At 37.7% G+C, this 21,065-nt stretch overlaps 2 protein-coding genes and 1 pseudogene across 2 annotated transcripts; 2 read left to right on the forward strand and 1 right to left on the reverse strand.

The window, feature by feature from the left end:
• Positions 1-3,203, forward strand: LOC103941922 (receptor-like serine/threonine-protein kinase SD1-8). The gene is given in 7 exon segments (XM_048577671.1): positions 1-683; positions 686-897; positions 945-1,685; positions 1,919-2,129; positions 2,330-2,567; positions 2,653-2,803; positions 2,895-3,203. Coding segments are annotated over 7 exon segments (2,424 nt in total). The 5' UTR covers positions 1-121.
• Positions 3,204-4,404: 1,201 nt separating this feature from the next.
• Positions 4,405-8,422, forward strand: LOC103944461 (external alternative NAD(P)H-ubiquinone oxidoreductase B1, mitochondrial). The gene is made up of 10 exons (XM_048578116.1): positions 4,405-4,575; positions 5,331-5,607; positions 5,761-5,967; positions 6,079-6,329; positions 6,483-6,702; positions 6,823-6,927; positions 7,027-7,290; positions 7,370-7,491; positions 7,911-8,030; positions 8,118-8,422. The coding sequence occupies exons 1-10, from the start codon at positions 4,487-4,489 to the stop codon at positions 8,203-8,205; spliced, it is 1,743 nt and encodes a 580-aa protein (XP_048434073.1). The 5' UTR covers positions 4,405-4,486; the 3' UTR covers positions 8,206-8,422.
• A 2,685-nt stretch (positions 8,423-11,107) lies between these two features.
• Positions 11,108-13,022, reverse strand: LOC103944462 (annotated as a pseudogene).
• Positions 13,023-21,065: the final 8,043 nt, after the last annotated feature.

A 21,065-nucleotide genomic window follows, 5' to 3' on the forward strand; every position in this document is an offset into this window, starting at 1 on the left:
AAGGGTTGAATAGTTGACTTAGTTGACTTGCAATGATCATCGCAAAAAGGGCATATAGGTTAAGTTCCAGTAACATGCATACGGTAAATCTTTGCCTGCCTGCTGAATTCTTTGTGCAGCCATGAATACCAAACCAAACTCAAAGTTCGTGTTCTCCGTTATTTTATTATGTGCGTTTCTCGAGTACCATGTTTACCTAGCAGCTGCCACCATCAGCGAAAACAAATCCCTCTCGGGCGATCAAACCATTGTCTCTGCAGGTGGGATTTTTGAGCTCGGTTTCTTCAAACCGGGTAACCTTTCAAACTTCTACATAGGCATATGGTACACCGACCGAGTAGTATCCGAGAGGACCATTGTTTGGGTGGCAAACAGGGAAAAACCAGTTTCCGATATATTTTCTTCGGTTCTAATGATTTCAGATGGTAATTTAGTCCTGCATAACGAGTCCAAAGAGCTCATTTGGTCAACGAATTTAACCTCCTCCTCCTCCGCCACTGCACTTCTTTTGGATACCGGAAACCTGGTCTTGAGACCCGGGTCTAGTAATAATTTATCAGAGCTGTTATGGCAAAGCTTTGATCATCCAACGCATACTTGGCTGCCCGGAGGTAGAATTGGGTTTAACAATGTTACCAAACAAACCCAAATTCTTACTTCATGGAAGAGTTCGGAGGATCCTGCACGGGTCTTTTCTCGCTCGAGTTAGACCCGAACGGAAGCAGTGCGTTTTTCATAATGTGGAATAGGTCTAGGCAGAATTGGACTAGTGGGTCATGGGACGCAAAATTAAGGGTTTTCCGCTTGGTTAGTACAGGGTTCAATACAAAAATATACAACCTCAGCTATGTTACGAACGCAACAGAAATTATTTCACCTATTCTGTTTATGATCCTAGTAGAATATCTCGATTCGTGATGCTTACTTCGGGCCAGATTCAACAGCTGACATGGATGGAGAATTCCACGCAATGGAATTTGGTTTGGTCTCAACCGAGAAAGCAATGCGAAATTTATGATTTGTGTGGGGCCCTCGGAAGTTGCAATGAGGTAAGCCCCCTCGCCTGTAATCGCTTGAAAGGTTTTGAGCCGAAGGTGAAGAGAGATTGGGATTTAAAGGATTACTCTGGTGGGTGTTCGAGAAAAACCGATCTGCATTGTGGAAATGCTACTAGTGCGAGCGGAAAGCCAGACCGGTTTCTTGAACTTCCTAGCATGTCATTGCCTAAAAATAATTACACTATGGAGGTTGGGAGTATTGCCGAATGTGAACTGTTCTGCCTTAGAAGCTGTTCTTGCACTGCTTTTGCTTATGACAGCAGCGGATGTTCGATTTGGAACGGAGAACTCTTGGATTTGCAACAACCAACATCAAGTGACGACCAGGGAAGAACTTTATACCTCAGACTTGCAGCTTCTGAGTTTGAGAGTTCTCAAAGTAACAAGGGATTGAATGTTGGTGTTGTGATTGCAATTGTCTCAATAATCACAGGTTTGCTGGTTGTCATTTTTGGCTATTACTTACTGAAGAAAACATTGGAAAAGAAAAGAGAGCATAGGAAAAGAAATGGTGAAAAGAACGATGCAGAACTGCCTATCTTTGGTTTAAGGGCTATAATAGCTGCTACAAACAATTTCGCCGAAGCTAATAAACTCGGAGAGGGAGGATTTGGCCCTGTCTACAAGGTGACACTTCCATAGTGTACTTTAAAAACTATTATATTTTTCTTCTCATACACCCTTGTTTATTTATAACTTTTGAATCGAATAATTCTAAAAGACGTATCACGGAACAAATTACATATAGACGTGAAAAGAAAAAAGGGTGTTCAAAATTAATTTTATCCTTTCAAAAATACGACCGTTCCTTTGTACTTTTACAAACTTTTCTCTTATGCGCTTTTCTTTCCTCTGTACAGGGAATTTTGGGTGAAAATCAAGAAGTAGCCATAAAAAGGTTATCAAAAAAGTCAGGCCAAGGACAACAGGAGTTCATGAATGAGTTAAAACTTATTGCCAAGCTCCAACATACCAATCTCGTTAGGCTCTTGGGTTGCTGTCTTGAAGACGAGGATATGATATTGATCTACGAGTACATGCCCAATCGGAGTTTGGACAAACTTTTGTTTGGTATATATACATATATATATATATATATATGTATGTATGTATGCTAATGACATATTGATTCTTTGTTTCTGCAAATTGTTTTCCTTGTGTTTAAATGCCATGTACAACAAGATCAAATGCACAGTGTCCAACTTTTGATCTAAAATGAAATTAAAGAAAAGCACTTGCTCATCTTTCTTCATGGTTTGTCCAATCATCAGATGCATCTGAAAAAGGAGGATTAGATTGGGGAAGACGTTTTCAAATTATAGAAGGCATTGCTCAAGGAGTACTTTATATCCACAAGTATTCGAGATTGAAAATCATCCACAGGGACCTAAAAGCAAGTAACATACTATTGGATGGAGCCTTGAACCCCAAAATTTCAGACTTTGGAATGGCAAGGATTTTCGGAATGAATCAAACTGAAGCAAATACAAATAGGGTTGTTGGCACATAGTAAGTCTACATATATCTAGCACATGTTTTCATTCAAGTAATGTTCTATTGCTTACTTCTATACATATTGTCCATTCATGTGCAGCGGTTACATGTCACCCGAATATGCAAGATATGGTCATTTCTCTGAGAAATTAGATGTATTCAGCTTCGGAGTGTTGTTGTTGGAGATTGTAAGCGGAAAGAAGAATGCTGCTTTTTATCGCTTTGAACATTCACCAACTCTTGCTGGATGGGTAAGTACTGAAAAATTACTCTAACTCATTATCATTTTGTTTTTAAGCCTTCCATATTTGCAAATGACCGTAAATTCAACATTTTTATTAGGCATGGGAGATGTGGAAAGATGGAAGAGGAACAGAGGTGATTGATGAATCGGTAAGGGAAACATGCCGGATCGATAAAGCTTTGAAGTGTATCCATGTAGGGTTTTTGTGTGTTCAAGAAACTCCAATTGATCGACCAACAATGTCTTCGATAGTTCGTATGTTGCAGGGCAATGAATCTACATCTCTTCCACCTTCCAAAGAACTTGCCTTTTCAACACACAGAAATTCTAGTCATGTTTACTCTTCGGAAACGCCAACCATTTTTTCCCAAAACACAGTGACCATGAGTTTGCCAGAAGGTCGATAGGCATTGGAAGAGTAGTGACTGGCAAGCAGTTTAGAAAATAGTATAGTATATTAGAATAAACACCCCAACAACTAGCAGTTTTATACAAACACTTCAAGGGTTCAATTACACATTACTCGAGTTGTTTGTGTGTTTTATGGTTTTTGCCCATCCAAACTAAACCTATAATAGCAGCAGATTAAATTTTTGTTATGTATTTTTCAAGTGCAAAGGTGCGTGTAACCATACTTCAAGATATGTTCCCACCACACCCCTTCTATCAAAGGGGAAATAAAATAGAATGTCGTTTGTATTAGTTTAAAACAGAATGTCGCTTGTATGAAGGGAATAAAGAGGAGAGTTTTTTACATCTAATTTTCAGAAGATAAAAACTAAAAACAAAATTGGTCTAGAACAAAGTATTTAACATTAGTATATCCATAATTGACAACATGGATTTGGCAACTAGAACTACAAGTACACTATGTGCCCGATCAATTTTTTATCAACGACGATTCGAACTTGAGTTTCTCTCATATTTGTTTTCTTTTGTGAGAAGAAAGCATAGACGTGAAAAACCAAAGGGGAAATAAAAAGAAAACTGTTTGACAATCCTAATTTGATTGTTGATTCTCTTACAAATTTTCTAGATTGGCTTTGGGCAACTTGTAAACTCATATTCTTTTTCTCTTCTTTTGTTCTTTCAGTCATCAAATATTCGTATCGATTCACAGTATGAATAGCTCAACTGCTAGTAACAATTTAGTTTTCATAATTCTAGAAGTCAAGTTCTTATCTCATGGCTTAAATCGCTAAGTAAGAATGTTGTAACACTATGTAATACTTTTAACTATTAAAATTAAAACACTATGTAATACTTTGACTATTAAAATTAAAACATTTCCCTAATATGAAGTCGTTCTTCATGTTTGGCATCCAATCACAAGCAAACGTGAAAGAAGACATCGTTGATTTCAAACGTAAATGATGAAACAGATGACTCAAAGGATAAACCGCAAAATAATTGGATCACACATTGGCAGTACTGTGGGGCGCAGCCTACCTACAGGCTACATGTCGACTGTCCGATGGAGAGGAGTGGGACCAACTCAGTTTCCTCATCCAACAAAATAACTCAAGTTAACAAGTGCCACGCGTCCATTGGATGATGACTAATTTTATTTTATTTTTGTCAATCAATGAATAATACAGTTGCTCCGCAACTCCCTCCCTCCTCTTGTTGAGTGATTTGAGGACCAGTCTCTTCTCACTTGATCATCCTCTGGATTCTGGTCAAGCCCCAAATGACGATCTTGTCCTTCTTCACCAGAGCTTCAAGAGCTTTCAATGGCCACCCTGTTGCCTCCAAGCTTCTGGTGCTCTGTACTATCAGGTTCGCAATTTTCTTGCCTACCATGTTATTTTCTTTTCGATCTGTTTGGCTTCTGAGAAATGCATGACCAGAAAATGAGTTGGGTTGAAATATTTTCTATCATAGCATAAAGACACATTCTTTTTTAATTTTGGTTATATTTCAATCAAGTGCCAGTTTTTTTCTTTCTGTGGTTTAAGCAAAATGTCAGCTTATTAACTCTGAATCTAAACTTTTCTTTGAATCTCAGTTTCGCAGCCACCAGACACTAGACTTTGTTTGGTTACTGAGAAAATAGACTGCAAATGTTTGTTTTGGAGTCTTAGCTATGCTGAATTTATTTAATTTTCTCTCTGTTTTCTGTGCAACCAAACATGCCTTTTAAGGTTGTTAATTCTTTTCATGTGATCTTTCACTGCGGAAAAGAATCCTCACCCCTTAAGTTACCCTTTTGCTTGATTAGCTTGTAGATTTACAATTACTTTACATATTCCAAGCAACTTGACATAGATCTACTACTAAAGGGGTTATGTTGAAGATATAAAATACTTTATTAAAGCATGTCTTTTTACCTTTTTGTTTTGTTTGAATTGTAACCTTTTTTACTAGCTCACATTGTTTTGTTTTTGCCAATTTGACATCCATCCACATGATTATTGACAAGCAAACGTAGACAAAATGCACAATTCGTAAAAAAAAAAGAAGAAAACTTCGTTCGCTTAAACTCATTGTCGATCATATTTTTTCTGTTTTGGTTTCCGTTTGGACTATTGCAGTAGCGGAGGTCTCCTGGCGTATGCAGAATCGCAGTCCAACGTTGGCTCTCCTGTTGTCGATCCTAATCAAAACGAGTCTAGGAAAAAGAGAGTGGTGGTGCTTGGGACAGGATGGGCTGGTACTAGTTTCCTTAAGTACCTTGATGCTTCAGCTTATGATGTTCAGGTTGTTTCACCCCGAAATTATTTTGCGTTTACTCCTTTGTTACCGAGTGTCACATGTGGGACGGTTGAAGCACGAAGCATAGTAGAACCCGTTCGAAATATCATAAAAAAGGTAAATGACACATTCAACAGTTCCAATTCATAAGACAAATTAATGGAGATTGGTCTCAAATCGAGACATGCACTATCGCACTGTTCTTTTCTTTCTTAAACATCATTTACTTGATATACAAGTCGTGTGTGCTTTACTTTTATTTCATGGCAGAGAAATGGAGAGATCAAATTTTGGGAAGCAGAATGTGTCAAGATTGATGCAGCAAATAAAAATGTTTCCTTGCGGGCTAATTTTGACCAAAACTTGGTGGGAAATAAGGAATTTTCCCTTGACTATGACTACTTGGTCATAGCTTTAGGAGCACAAGTGAACACTTTTAACACCCCTGGTGTCAAGGAGAACTGTCATTTTCTGAAGGCAAGTCTGGTTTATTGAACTTTTTCAGCAAAACTAAATTGCTTTCACTCTTCTTTCATAAGGTGCTGATATGAAATTTTTCTAACGAAACGTATTTGGCTTCTAATGCAGGAAGTGGAAGATGCTCAAAAGATACGTATGAGTGTGATAGATTGCTTTGAAATGGCTATACTTCCAGGTCTAAGTGAAGAAGAGCGGAGGAGAAATCTTCATTTTGTAATTGTTGGAGGAGGTCCTACTGGTGTGGAATTTGCTGCAGAGCTGCATGATTATTTCCAAGAAGATTTAGTCAAGTTATATCCTATGGTTAAGGATCTTGTGAAAATAACAGTTATCCAATCTGGAGATCACATCTTGAACATGTACGAAGGATGCACTCATGTTTTAGATTATTGATTGATTTTTGGAAACATTTCGATAATAAACCCGATTTAATGAAGAACTTCTATTATATCCAAGAGCAAATAGCAAGTTCATTCAGAGAACTAACTAAACTTTGTATCCTCACACTGTAGGTTCGATGACAGAATTAGTACTTTTGCTGAGAAGAAGTTTACAAGAGATGGTATTGATGTTCAAACAGGATGTCGGGTTGTCAGTGTTTCTGATAAGGAAATCACGATGAAGGTGAAATCGAAGGGAGAGGTTTGCTCTATACCACATGGCTTGGTTGTGTGGTCTACTGGTGTTGGGACTCGTCCAGTTGTGAGGGACTTTATGCAACAAATTGGGCAGGTTTGTTTCATAAATTTTATGCACATACAAGACCGAGAAACACAGAATGTACAGTATAATCAACTGTTGTATGGGCAACATGGTTATTCAATCATAGTTTATCTTCTGCTCAATGTGCAGGCTGATAAACGTGTTCTAGTAACTGACGAATGGCTGCATGTAAAGGGATGTGAAGATGTGTATGCCATTGGTGATTGTGCTTCAATTAGTCAACGTAAAATCATGGTATGCATGAATATATTCAACCTTTTTAAACTTGTAGTTGAAGCTATTTTATACATGTTATTGTTAACTTATACTTAATCACCATCTTGTCATCTTCAGGAAGATATCTTCACCATATTTAAAGCTGCGGACAAAGATAACTCTGGTACCTTAACAGTTGATGAATTTCGAGATGTAGTTGACGACATAATCATAAGGTACCCCCAAGTGGAACTCTATTTAAAGAGCAAGCATCTGCAGGATGTGACAGACCTATGGAAAGATCTCGATGGTAGTGATAAGAAGGAAGTGAACGTGGAAGAATTTAAATTAGCCCTTTCTCAAGTGGATTCACAGATGAAGAGTCTGCCTGCAACTGCTCAGGTATATGGTTGTGACATGATTTCAGGTCGACCAAATATAAGAAAGGGACCTTCAATTTGTACGCTCTTTTGGCATTCAGGTTGCTGCGCAACAGGGAACATATCTTTCTAGTTGCTTTAACCGGAGGGAGCACTGCAAAGAGCATCCTGAAGGTCCGAGGCGTTTTAAAAGTTCTGGGCAACATGAGTTTCTTCCCTTTCGGTATGTACTCACTCACGCCATTTATTACTGCATGTCATATAACCTATTCACGTTATGTGATTTTTTTACTTCTACTTCTCTTTCAACCATATACTTCAAAGATTCACCTGGAAAACAGCACAATTATTCGCCTTGATGGCATTTAGTGAAAATCAATTGTGCTATCACTCGTTCACATATAGCTTCACAAAATTGTCATCCCCTAATGTTTAGTACATGAAATGTCAGCTGTTGTTCATGATTTGAACATGGCAATGAAAGTTTCAAGAACTTCCATAAATGCCTTCTTATTTTCATGCTAAATTTCCGACGATTCTTGATTTGACACAATGCACAATATCAAGTTCATACTATATATCTCATTTGCTTTCTTTTTATTTTTCTAACCAATGTGTTAACGGTAACCTGTGAATCACCAGGTACAAGCATTTCGGGCAATTTGCTCCGTTGGGGGGAGAGCAAGCAGCAGCAGAGCTACCCGGAGACTGGGTTTCCATGGGTCATAGCACACAATGGCTCTGGTATTCTGTATACGCAAGGTATTCCTCATCTGCTTACTTGTTGTAAGTTGTAATACAATATGCGCACAATTGAATCTGATTTAATACGATGTTTTCGTTATTCAGCAAGCAAGTGAGCTGGCGCACTAGAGTTCTTGTGGTATCGGACTGGACCAGGAGATTCATTTTCGGGAGAGATTCAAGCCGTATTTGAAGAGGGCAAAGCGCATTTCTGGCACATGTAAATTGTTATCCTTAATAGCTAGGTTCATTGTTGTGCCATGATGAGTGTTTGCATTTGCTTATGCGATTCGTTTACTGTCAAAATGTCGAAACTTACTGCGGTAAATATCTTCTTTTGTACATTCTTCTGAATGTGCGAAATGTCGAACGTACTTGGTAAATATGATGTTCTATCAAATCCTTCTGAATGTGCAAATGTCGCCCTTACTGCAGTAGATTGGTTGTTTTATCGGTTCTTCTGACTCTGCGATATTTCGAACTTACTGCAGTAAAAATGTTGTTCTATACATTCTATTGAATGAGAATTTTCGGGCAAATAATTGGATTCTTTTATGGCACGTACAATATCAACACAATGTTACAGACTCGCGTGATGCATATTTGATTATTATAAGAGCATTTCCAAGAGTTAGCAAAATTTTTCTTTAAAAGTTGCTAACTTGGAAAAGTTGATAACTAGGAGAAGTAGCAATTTAACTTGTAAATGTACAAAGTAAGTTGCTAAGAGTCCGGATCCTCTTTGTGAGGATTTCGGGAATCTGTGAATTTTGTCCGTTTATCGTACATCGTGCAGTCAAAAATTATTTTAAATATTTTTATTTAAAAATAAACATAAACTGTACTTGATAAAAACTGATCGTATGATGTACGATGAATAAACACGATTTATGGATCTCTAAGATCCTTATCAAAAGGATCCGAAGAGGATCATGGTGGAGTTGCTAATTCTTTAATTTGCTAATCAGGTTGTTACTTTCCTGGAAAAAACGCAGCATAGCTAATCTAGGTTTTTTTTTTTTTTTTGGAAACTAGCTAATCTAGCTTTTGCTATCCAAATGTTACCACCTCTGGAGATGCTTTAATGACAAATGTCATGAAATAGTTATGGAATGTGAATGACTGACCGATCAAATGGATTTTACCAATCAATCGGCTACTCACGTCCTACAAAGTTTATGCATCATCAGAGAGATCCTTGTTTGATTAGATGGTGGAAGCATTACGAATTAATTAAATTCTTGCCACGTTAACGCGTGTTGCAATTTGCTATTTTTTAGCTTAATCTTTTATCTTTCTTTTTTTTTTGTTTTAATATTTTTTGAAACAAAAAATCTAGTTTACAGTTAATGATTTAAAAAGTAAATAAACTAATGAAAAATATTTGAAAACTTTGAGTTTTAACGATAAAGATAAAATAAATGGTAAAATAAATAGTATTATGATTGACCTTTTAGTGTAAAAATATGATTTTTCGATAAAATAAACAGTACCAGAAGCTTTTCGTCAAAGTTCTCTTAAAAAAATTGGTTAGTAGCTCACTTCTTATATGTGGAGAGATTCTTCAACACGAGGCAGTATGCTACTTTTTATTATTAAATAGCAAGAATTTTTTTTCAAGTGTTTCTCCAATTATATAATTACATATGATTACTATCCTGTGTTACAGGCACACCCATGTGATGAGGTGGTTGTCTTTTGATTCTTTGATTATGTTACTAAGTTCCTAACTCTCCGGTTTGACAAGTCAACCTCGGACCCAGAAAAGCAGTGTCCGATTAACCTTTAGACCCCGGACCCTCGCATACGAGAAATTTTTAGGTGTGCCGGGAACACCATGCCACGTGGTGTTCCCTCACACATAAAAATTCAAATTTATTTATTTATTGAAATAAAAAATTGAAGTATATTCAAAATTTGAATTTTTATGTGTGAGGGAACACCACGTGGCATGGTGTTCCCGGCACACTGAAAAATTACTCCTCGCATACCCCGGCCATTAGAATCTGTCGCTCCCCAGTTTTCGTATTTCTCTAAATCAAAGAAAAATATATTACGCCATTGTAACTTTCTAAACCTTTTCTTCCCATAAAGTATCAGAAACAGAAAAATTTGGGTTTCGCAATGGGGAGGACATTCTTTCTTTGAGACAGCCTCTAGGCTTTTTCATCAACGTTCCTCTCTGTTCAAGATTCTTGTTGTGACTTTCAGGACCATGTCCATTCATGAAAATGACGTCCGTTTTTTAATTAAAGAAAATAATAGACTGCCAATATAGATACATTTTTTAAAATATTGACGCGCGTCTGTTTTTTAATAAAGAGCAGACGTCATGTACAGAGAATTTCTGTTATTTTAACGTGCATCTTTATACGAGCTTGCATAGTTTATGTTTAGCTTTGTTTTGGATGGATTTTGTCATTTTCTCTTTGTTTTGGAAGTATTTTACGGTACATGGAACATCTTTGGCATTTTATTTCAAATGAAACTCTGTATACTTTTATTTCTTCTCACTTGCATTGCATACATTGGCAGTGGGGGAGGTCTAGCATTACTTCATGAAACCATGCCAGTCCATACTGTACATGCCGATTCTTCGATGAGATGAAGGTGAGGGAGATTCGAACTTCCCTGTATGTTTATCGATCGCTGATCACGAACCTGAAGAAGATGAGGAAGGTGGACTTGACATTGAGTTTAACGGAGGAGATGGATTCGTGTAGTTTGGAGCTTGCTGGTCCTATGGATTTCAAACGACAAACGATTGTAAGCAGTTAGAAGTTGGAGATATGGTTTGGTGTATTATAGTGCTTTGAATCTGCCGTCCACTTTCCTTGCTCATTTTCGAAATGATCTGTATCAAACATGACTCAAATATCGACAGTTTTCTTCGAGCAAAATTGTTGTTTTCAGCAGACTGATTACGCTCAAATTGCGGGTCCTACGGATTTCAAACGAAATAAACCGTTGTAAGTAGTTAGAAGCAGGAGTTACTATTCTGTTTTCGATTTGAAGGTGTCTCTTCCTATTGCCAATTGGTATAGTATCTATTAAATCAATTTCTTTGCCCATTTTCGAAAGTTTTGTATCAAACATGATTCAAATTCGACATTTTTATTCGAGTGAAACTGTTTTATTAGCAGACTGATAACTCGGATTGTAAAGGCTGAAACAAACTCATCTTGCTAGGAAGCAAGAAAAGTAGCTTCATCCATTATTGCATAGCAGAGAAACCAGACTTACAAACCCGATTAAGGGAATTGTTATTGATACTCCAAAAATCTCATTCTACACTCCAAACTTTCTATATTTGGAAAGAAAAATACACGAGGAGTGTAGAATGAGATTTTTGGATTGCCAATAACACTTCTCTTAATCAATACAAAATGCGTAGTCTCCATAACAAGAGTTATGGCTAATCGAAAATCAAGCTAAACTTCGTAACAAAAATTAACAATTTCAGTGGAGATGAAGTTCCTCGGCGATTCCACTTATTCTTCCTCAGCATCTGCTTCTGCAAAATTCAATTCCTGGCAAACCTCCCCATTGGTGCTAAAGTAGGATTTCATCCCAACCAATTCAGCAACCCTTTTGGCTGGCCCCGAACCCCTCGGAGTATCAACACCACATTGGACAGTCTTAATTTTTGGAAGCACATCTCCTATCTCAGCAACAACTGAAGGTGACTTACCATCCTCCGCCGCACCTTGGTACACCACTACCTCACTTGGAATCTCCCACCTCTTCTTCACCCGGCACTCCGGTCCTTGACTCCTGGACATTTCACGGCCAATGCCACGCGGCTTCCCTGCCAAGGATACCCGCCTCTTGTCACACCTCTTGCTGTCATCCTTGTCATCCTCGGGCCAAGACCGCTTCCGGCCATCACTCACTGCCGAATTCCCTATCTGATTGTACCTGCTAGGCACAACCCTCCCAGGCTTGAATGGTGTTTTCTTGGCAGGCGCAGACTTCTCGGCTCCGTCTTTAAAAAGCTTCTTGGGTTCAATTGATGCAAGAACCTTGTCTTCCTTCTTCGCAGGTCTCTTAGACCCTCCAACAGTAGTCGCAGGCCTGTTTAGGAGCTTGAACCTTGGACACAGTTTTCCGTGATTTCGGGCTCAAACTCAAACTCTTGCCCCTCTCTTTTGTAGCCCTCAATTCATCAATGTCTTGAAGCTTCCAAAAGCAAGATTTCCGGCGACTCTGCGTTGCCTGAACAGGGGTGATCTCGAGCTTACTCGGCCTCCGAAATCCTGCTTCAGCTATAATCTCAGAGGGCCCAAACTCATTCCTCTCCGATTGACCTTTGGCCTCACACTCATCATCAAAGACTCAATCTTTTTCAACCCGTCCAAATTCTTCACACTCTGTTTCGGCTCCATGAACTTCGCCGCCACAACCCTTCCGCGCTTCTCTACCGCCTTCTCGCTTCTCTCAGCCTTTTCGATTTTAAGCGCTTCGAGCCTCGAATTCAATCGACTAATCTGCTTCTCAATCTCTTCAATTTCAGCATCGATCTTTCCCTTATCTCGAACTTTCTCTTCTCTTTCTTCAACCTCCCCAATACCCTTCTTCTTCGCGACCACCGAGATGGGCTCAAGATTCGTATTTGTGTCCAGCGGCTTGAAGGGCACCGAAGATTTGACACAGACAGGGGTTTTCAGAATCTCTGGGCTCAGATTCTCTTTGCTGCAACCCGAATCAAACGACTAGGAAGAACGATTCAGCGACAGGGGTTGCAGTAGCTCGGACCAGGAAGCTTTGACGACGGAGGAGCCGCCTTCGGAGTCTTCGTTGTCGAAGGCGGCGTTGTTCCATACCTGAAGGTCTGGTGCGTTAATGGCGTCTGGGTATTCAACAACACTCATTTTCGCTCAATGGGTTCGAACGATTTTAGGAGGATATGGAAGATTAGATGATGGGTTCTTGTACTGTAACTGCTGATTTGTGATTCTAGGATGAGAGAGCAAGAGAGAGGATATTGATTTTCTCTGTATTTTGAGATTTTTGACCGTTGGGAAGAAATTTAGACGTTGGGGCCAGCCTGAGACTCCGTGTAATCGTAGCCGTTGGATGCTAAACGGCTCCTATAGACGCTCCGATTTGAGTTAAAGTTTGTTTTCTATACGAGATTTAATGTTTTCTCTCATTTTTTTGGACAGATTCGTTTTTACCTTTTACGTATATATTTTTTTGGGTCAGAGATTTTATTACGTAGGCCAGTGCCCTATTTCTCAGAAACTATAATTTTGTTTCGGAATAACGGTTCAGTACGTTAAATGTAATAATTAAAAATTTGAAAAAAAAAATACAACCAGTATTGTTACATTTGATGTGACGGGCTATGTTTCTAACACACTGAAAAATTTCTAATACCAAATGTCCATGATTTATGAGTTCAAATCTTTTGCACCTGCACTTCTGGACTTGGATCCTCTCCTAAGCCCAAGGAGAGGATCATCCGTTGGATAACAAGGAGATTCCTTTAAAGTTATAATCCAGCGGCCCAAGTCCTTTGGTCAAGAGGATCTTCTTCTTGGGCTCAGGAGATGATCCAAATCCTATAATTCTATATAGCATCTTTGTGCCCTAACCCATTTGTTGACACTTGATAATTTATTTAAGATTGCTACTAGACCCACTTCATTGTCCTATTTATACACCCACAATATAATCTCACCCACCATAAAAATTAAAAAACTAAAATCCTATTAATCCACCCCAATTATTCCTAAAATAACCTCAAATATCTAAATCTTTTTTTTTTAAAGTCACTTTAACGAAAAACCATATTTTTATACTAAAAAGTCAATCTTGGTACTATTCACTTTACCCTTATTTTGTCCGTATCATTAAAATTCAAAGTTTCAAACCCTTTTCATTAGTTTCTTATTTTATTTTATTTTATTTTATTTTTTTTCACCCTAACTGCATCATTTGTGTACACGCAAGTCGTCACGCCGCATGAGTCGAACGACCTCGATGATGTTTCCGGTACCGGCTTCCACCTTCGTCGGGAGTCATCGCGGCGACCTCGCTAAGATTTCGACAGCCGCAGACGAACGAGAGAGTGAGGATCCCACTCTCGTCAACGTAGTCCAAGCCAATGGCTTCAAGGATTTGCGCCTCGATGAAATGGCTGATGCAAACTTTGGCCATGACGGGGATGGTGACGGATTGCTTGATTTCCTTGATGAGCTGGGGTTGGACATTCGGGTGACATCGTCTTGGGATCGGATGTTGGCGGGGACGCGTTTGAGAGCCATGACGGCGTAGGCCTCCTCGGCGATGCGAGCGTGGGTGGGGATATTTTTGCAGGTTCTTTGATGTAATTTTACAAAAGGGTCAAAATGGAAGTAAAAATTTTATAAACTAGTGGGGTGATGAGATAAGACAACGGGGTGGGTTTATCAGCACTCTTATTTAAACTCCACTTAAAAATGTTAACTCTTTAACTTATCTCTTCAATAAACAAATTAAAAACAAAAGTAAATTAACTCAAAAAGGCACATGTCACTTAAATGGATAAGGCGTAAAAAGGCCACATTGGGTGCAAAAGGTTTGAACTATTAATTTATACCGCAAGTTAGTTTTTGTTCCTGAACTCTAGTGATAATGATCCCCCATCGTTGAATTATATCATTTGCTGCACTAGTAGTCATTTTTCTTAACTCCCTCAACTTTCAACTTTTCCGTTAAGCTAATAAAATAGGAATTTTATCCAAAAAATAAGAAAATGAATTTTTAAAGAAAAAGACTTGGCTCTTCAAGAATTGAGGAGAAACTCCTTAAAATGTCTCATGACCTATTCAGGGAACTTCATGCTTGTGCTTGAAATTTCTTAAGAATTGACTAAACGATCGCAGTTTTAATTGAATTTTTTCATAAATAATTTTTACATTGTGATTTATAATATGAACAATTCCAATTACAAACACAAAGAGGAGGAGCTCCTCCTTAACCTTAAAGAAGTCAAGCTCCTCTTTTATTTTTATTTTTAATAAAAAATCACAATACCCTTAAATTTGTCATGAAAGAAGACATATTCGGCGGAAAGATCACTCATGCAACGTATAATTAAGTTGGATAACGGGATAAATATACTAAAATATTGATAGTCCATATCATAGAAAAAGCTATGAAATGAGCACCGGAAAGTGTCCCTCAAATAAAATTGTTTGGGGTATTTCTCAACGGAAAGAGACTGTAATTTACAATTATGAAAGGGTTGTTTTGGTATTTTAATGTCTTAGAGTTTGCTTGTAGGCTAAAAATTTTGATTCCTTCCAATGGTAAGGACGCGAACTGCGGCTCCCCAATAAACAAAAAACGTGAGAGTTCCTGGGTTCGATGCTTCGAGCTAGTGAGTCTGCTTGACTGTGACCACAGGTAGAGTGAAATTTCCCATTTCTCTAAGCCCAGAAGAAATGGATAACTGTGACTTGCCATCAGTTGTCCCTCGTTTAAAAAGAAAAGAAAATTTGGATTCCTTGTCTATTAGGATTAGGGTTGGTTCTCTATAACTCACTAGAAGTCGGTGACAGTGTAATCCTCTAATTTATAGTGGACATGGCAATCTTTCTTTTTAGTTAATAAAAGTTGCATATGTTTGTAGCCAGTTTATTAGTCAATTTGCTATTATTTTATGTTCATTATCCTTACTCTGTTTTTCAACTTGTAGTTAGATTCGAGTATTGAGGCAAGATAAGGACCATTTGTCTACCATTTCTCAGCAAGCCTATTTTTCTGTTCTTCCGTAATTTGCCAGTCAAATCTTGAAGCATATGTCAGCTGAGTTATTCTTCTCCAAGCAGTGAGCTTCCGTTGCACTTCATCAGATGTGGCCCAATTTAAGGGACTGTCTGTTGGATTGACGACGATTCCACTTTGGTTCACTTGTACAAATCTCCTTCAATGGTACATTGGGTTATGCTGAATTACTGGAGTTTTATTTGTACACAACATTTATGGAGAATGCAATCAGGTTGTTCATTTGTTACAGTATGCAGCCCGTGCGGATTTTTCTCTCCGATTAAGGTTCATCATTTTTGTTATGTTTGTCGTTTTCGTTAATTTATTGGATAGTATTATTCACACTTCTCTTAACTTACAAGAGTTCATTGGTTAATCTTTTTTATTTTCGTATATGATCAGTACTAAATTTCTCTTTATTATACACAATTTGCTTTGCAATTCTATCCGTGATGGCACAACCTTGGGTTAGGGTTTTCGAGTTTTAAGGGTTTAGGGTTTAGGGTAGGTTTAGGGTTTAAGGGCTTTTTAGGGGTTTAGGGTTTTGGTGTTTAGGATTCAGGGGCTTAAGGGTTTAGGGGCTTGGGTTTTAGGGGTTTAGGGTTTGGGTTTTAGGGGTTAGGGTATTGTGGTTTTGGGGTTTGTATTTTGGGTTTTGGGTTTTCGGGTTTGGGGTTTTGGGGTTGTGGGTTTGGGGTTTGGGCTTTAGGGGTTTTTGGGCTGTTGGGTTTAGGGTTGGGCCGGGTCTATGCTGATTTGGGCCGGTTTGGATGGGTTGGGTGGGCAGAGCTAGTTTTGGTTGGGTCAGTGGGCCGGACCAAGTTCGGTTGGGCCGGTGGGTCAGGCCAGTTTCGAACGGGTCGGTGGGCTGGGCCGAGTTTGGTCGGGTCGGGTGAGCCAGCCCGAGTTCTGTCAAGTTGGGTGAGCCGGGCCGAATTTTGTAAAAATAGTCAAAGACGGTTGAACTGATTCTGCAAAATGGTCGAAGATGAGTTGAATTGATTATGCAAAAATCGTCGAGGACGAGTTGAACTGATTCTGCAAAAATGGTCGAAGACAGGTTGAACTAATTCTGCAAAAATAGTCAATGATGGGTTGAACTGATTCTGCTAAAATGGTCGAGAACTGATTCTGCAAAGATGGTCGAGGACTGAGTCTGCAAAAATGATCAAAGACAGGTTGAATTGATTATGTAAAAATAGTCAATGACGGGTTAAACTGATTCTGCAAAAATAATCAAGAACGGGTTGAACTGATTGTGCAAAAATGGTCGAGGACGAGTTGAACTGATTCTAGTAATAAATGGTAGTAATTGATTATACACATTGTTTCAAATCTGATTCTGCAGAAATAGTCAAGGATGGGTTGAGCTCATGGCACATATTAATTTTGTTGGTGTTGTGAGAGTTGAGTTCTATTACCAATCCTAGACTCTTAGAGGTGTGACTGATATTCAAAACATTGTTTCCATGTTTTTGGGATGTGCTTTAGTTGTTTTTATATTTTTGTCTCTTCTTGACATGTTTAAAAACTAGTAGAATTTCTTGAAATATGATAAAAGTTTTTGTCTCTGTATATAAAGCTCCCTATAAATAAATAAATAAATAAATAAATAAAGAGGCAAAGCTCAGCATAACAACAAGATTCAACGTCTTTTTATTTATTTATTTTTCAACAAAATTGAAAAACTTAAAAGAAATAGTGAAATCTGGAAAGAACACTGATGCTTGCTTGTGCTCTATTTATTCGTGCATTTATTTTTCTTGAACTCGAACTCTCCCTCTTCAGGCTCCCAACTTATTTTGCTGTTCCAGCAATACAAAGCCATTGACCGACAAAGATGGTGTTGCAGTTGACGTTAGGGTTGATTGCAAAGAAGTGAGCACTCAGCTTGAACTTGTCCATGATTCCATTGCAAGTATCCCCAGCTTCTACCCCATAAACTTTTTGGCATCTTGCAGTTGCTTTCACACCCCCAAACGCAACTACACCATCAAATATTCAAAAAACAGGAATCAAACACAAAATGCAACATATAAATATCCCTTATAATCCCACAAAGCAAACTGTCGTTAGAATTCTTAAAAAGTCAATCTGCATTTTTCCCTTGTTTTGTATTTTACAGAGGAGAGGGGAGTGTGCAATGCATGATGACTTGCTAGAGTCCCAATAGCAGCTCCTTAAAAAAAACAATGATACGTAATTATCATCTATAATTCGATAACTAAAATTCTAATACCATAAAACCTACCGCTGCCTATTTGGCTGCCCTCAGCAAAGGAGATGATGAGAAAAAACAAGTGTGTTTAGTGTGATGGGTGATGCTTTGATGAGAGTGTAATGCTATATTTATAGGTAGAGATGGTATGCCTATTTAGAAACCGGCTTGGCTAACGTCCATGTTCTAGTGTGTTTGCTTTGGTTTCCCAAAGTAATTATATTTTTGTTTAAGCAATTTTGTGTTGTGTTTTGGGAATATCACGCATTGGGCAAGCTTAGCTGTCTCTGTATCATTTGCTATGTCCTGCTCGCCCATTTGTCTCTCTTTCTTGTTGTTTCCTAACATGAAATACTGCAAAAGATTTCAATCACATGATATACATCAAGTCAATTATGTCACTCGATCGACTTCGATTAGCTAGTTTGTAACTAAATTAGATTTAAGCTTATTTATGTGATGATTGTTAAAAATACAAGAATTTCACATCGAATAATTGATAAGTTTAAATATGACTTATATTGAACGGTTGAACTTCTAATTACGTCAACGACTTCTATGATAAAACCTTTGTACATGCCATGTTGTACAAGTGGTAAGATACATGATGGGAAAAGTATAGGTTAGTTTGTGAGTTGTTGTTGACCCATCTTACTGAAATCGTGACATAGTAGTATCAAAGCGGGTTTGTGTGACTGTATCCAAATTAGATATTTACCTTGCATTGCCCAGATTACCGGGTTTAATACCTTCTCTCGTTTCCTTGTTTACATGACCGATGTGTAGGATCTTTTTCTTCTTTCTCTCCATTTCCTTGTGCTAGCTGCTAAGGTTTTTTATTTTTTCCTTAGGTATTCATGCATGGATTTTTCTTTCTTTCTTTCTTAGGGAAACCTTAATTGTAGGAAATTTTTTTATTGAATCAGAAAAAGAAATTACACATAGTCATGAGGCATAGACCTTACTCCTCATCATATAAGAAGTAATAATAAAGTAAAAAAAATACAAGAAAAGAGGGTGAGACATAAACTTGACCCCTCTTAAGAAAACAAACAAAATACAAGAAAAGAGGGGCGACATAAAGCCTAAAACCTCTAAAGGAAAACCTAAAAAGTCTAAACCTGCAAAACAAGTTGCAAAGGCGCACCAAAAGAAATGGGTCAGGAAAAAAAAATGAAAAAACACATATCATAAAGAAGGAAAAACTTGTAAACCAGGATGCACATTAATCTTGAAATTGAAAATCAGGCAAACCAAGAAAATTCGAATGTAATGAAGCACACAGTCACCAATGGATGGGAGTCACACCAACCTATTAATAGAAGAATTAACTAAACTTTCAATTTTGGGTTTGAATCCCAACAGATCTCACCAAAAAAACTTAATTCCTATATCTCTTACAATGGGGCATTCTTCCGAATACCCTATAACCACAAGGACTATTAATTCGATTTGGACTTTACTTTTTAATTTGATTTTTTAGTGACTTGCTCGGTATTTGAATAAATTTATATGAGCCGTAGTGTTGGAACACCTTCTATTGTTTTTGGGATAGTTTCGGTTTGGTAATGTAATTATAAACAGTTATCATATAGTCACATGATATGATCAAGTCAATTATGTCACTCGACTTTGATTAGCTAGTTTGTAACTACTAGAAAACAAAGAACACTACTAGAAAAGTTGAATTAATTTGCTGTGTTATATAAAACGGAATAAGTTGCTGCAGCCATATATAGCCCATGCAGCTAGGCGACATTGCATTAAACACTGAAGACTGATGACAACGTCCATCAGTTTACAGGGTAAAGATAACTCATCAAGAAAATAACAATTACTGGAGAAGAGACGATGCCTTAGACGACATCAAAGCTCATCCTCTTTATTCATACAATAATACATATATTTTCTGAACTGAGCATGAACTTGTTGCAGCTTATCAGTTCACAATCCCTTCAATACAAAGCCACTGACCCACAAAAAAGTTGTCGCAGTTGAGATTAGGGTTGATCGAAAGAAAGAAGTCAGCACCCAATTGGAACTTTTGAATAACAGATTCACATGTATCACCCTCTTCGGCACCATAAACCGATTCGCAAGCCACATCCTTTACTGCAAATTCAAGTGGAACATTGCATTGCATTAATATAGAAACTTGAAACTTCTTTTAATATTTATTTGAAACTAAAAAGAATTAATTTAAACGCAATAAGTAATTAATGTATGTAGATGATGAAAATGAAATTAATGGAATAAATATTCTTACTGCCGAGCTTTCTACTCTCAGCAATGGAAATCATAAGAACTAGAGAGAGCACTAGAATCAAGTTAAGAAGTGTTGCCATTTTGTTGCTAGACTTAGCCATCTCCACCTTCTTAATTTTTCCTTTTTGAACAATGAAATTCTAATTGCTTAGCTTTAGTAAGAAGCTAATCGTGTTTAGTGTGGGTGATGGTTTGAGGCAGTGCAGAGCCATATTTATAGCTAGGTAGAGGAGCAAAGATTAGTAGATTACCAGACGGCTTATCCAAAGTAACTGCATATATTTGTTTAATAAATCTACCATAACTGTGTTGTGCATAATGCGAATATTGCGCATTGGGCAGGCTTTGCCGCCTGTGTATTATAATTTTTATGTCATGTCCTGCTGCGCTCACCAGTTTCTTTTCTCCTTTGATTCATTCTTTTTTGTTTTTGTCTGAATAGCTAAGTCCTTCAACCTGTAGCGGAAAGTAAAGGATCAAATCCATTAATGTTTCAGTTTTTATGTATACACACATACATATATACTGGAATCAACTAAATGCATGTATTAGTTAGTATATAAGAATTGATCGAATAATTACTGTCGTATATCAAAATTTAATTGAAGAAACAATAAAAATAGACTGAAGTTAAACTATTAATGAGAAGAAACAAGAGGAGGCATAGTCATCCAAAGAGAGGAGGACTAAAAGAAATTGTGTAGAGAAATTTGTACAGCCTTTGTTAATTTACCTTGTCATGGGGAATTGTGTATTCATTTAATTTATTTGAAATACTAAAAACAGCCATCTCTTATTCATCATTCTCCATTTCA

Source organism: the organism of the source record quoted next, unplaced genomic scaffold, assembly GCF_019419815.1.
Source record: "Pyrus x bretschneideri cultivar Hongxiangsu unplaced genomic scaffold, Pyrus_bretschneideri_v1 Contig12, whole genome shotgun sequence".
NCBI lineage: Eukaryota > Viridiplantae > Streptophyta > Magnoliopsida > Rosales > Rosaceae > Pyrus > Pyrus x bretschneideri.

Coding starts and splice junctions, on each gene's coding strand:
- LOC103944461 (XM_048578116.1), top strand. CDS start 4,487: ATGACGATCTTGTCCTTCTTCACCAGAGCTTCAAGAGCTTTCAATGGC. Junction 5,608..5,760: donor TTCGAAATATCATAAAAAAG/GTAAATGACACA, acceptor ATTTCATGGCAG/AGAAATGGAGAGATCAAATT. Junction 7,291..7,369: donor GTCTGCCTGCAACTGCTCAG/GTATATGGTTGT, acceptor TTTGGCATTCAG/GTTGCTGCGCAACAGGGAAC.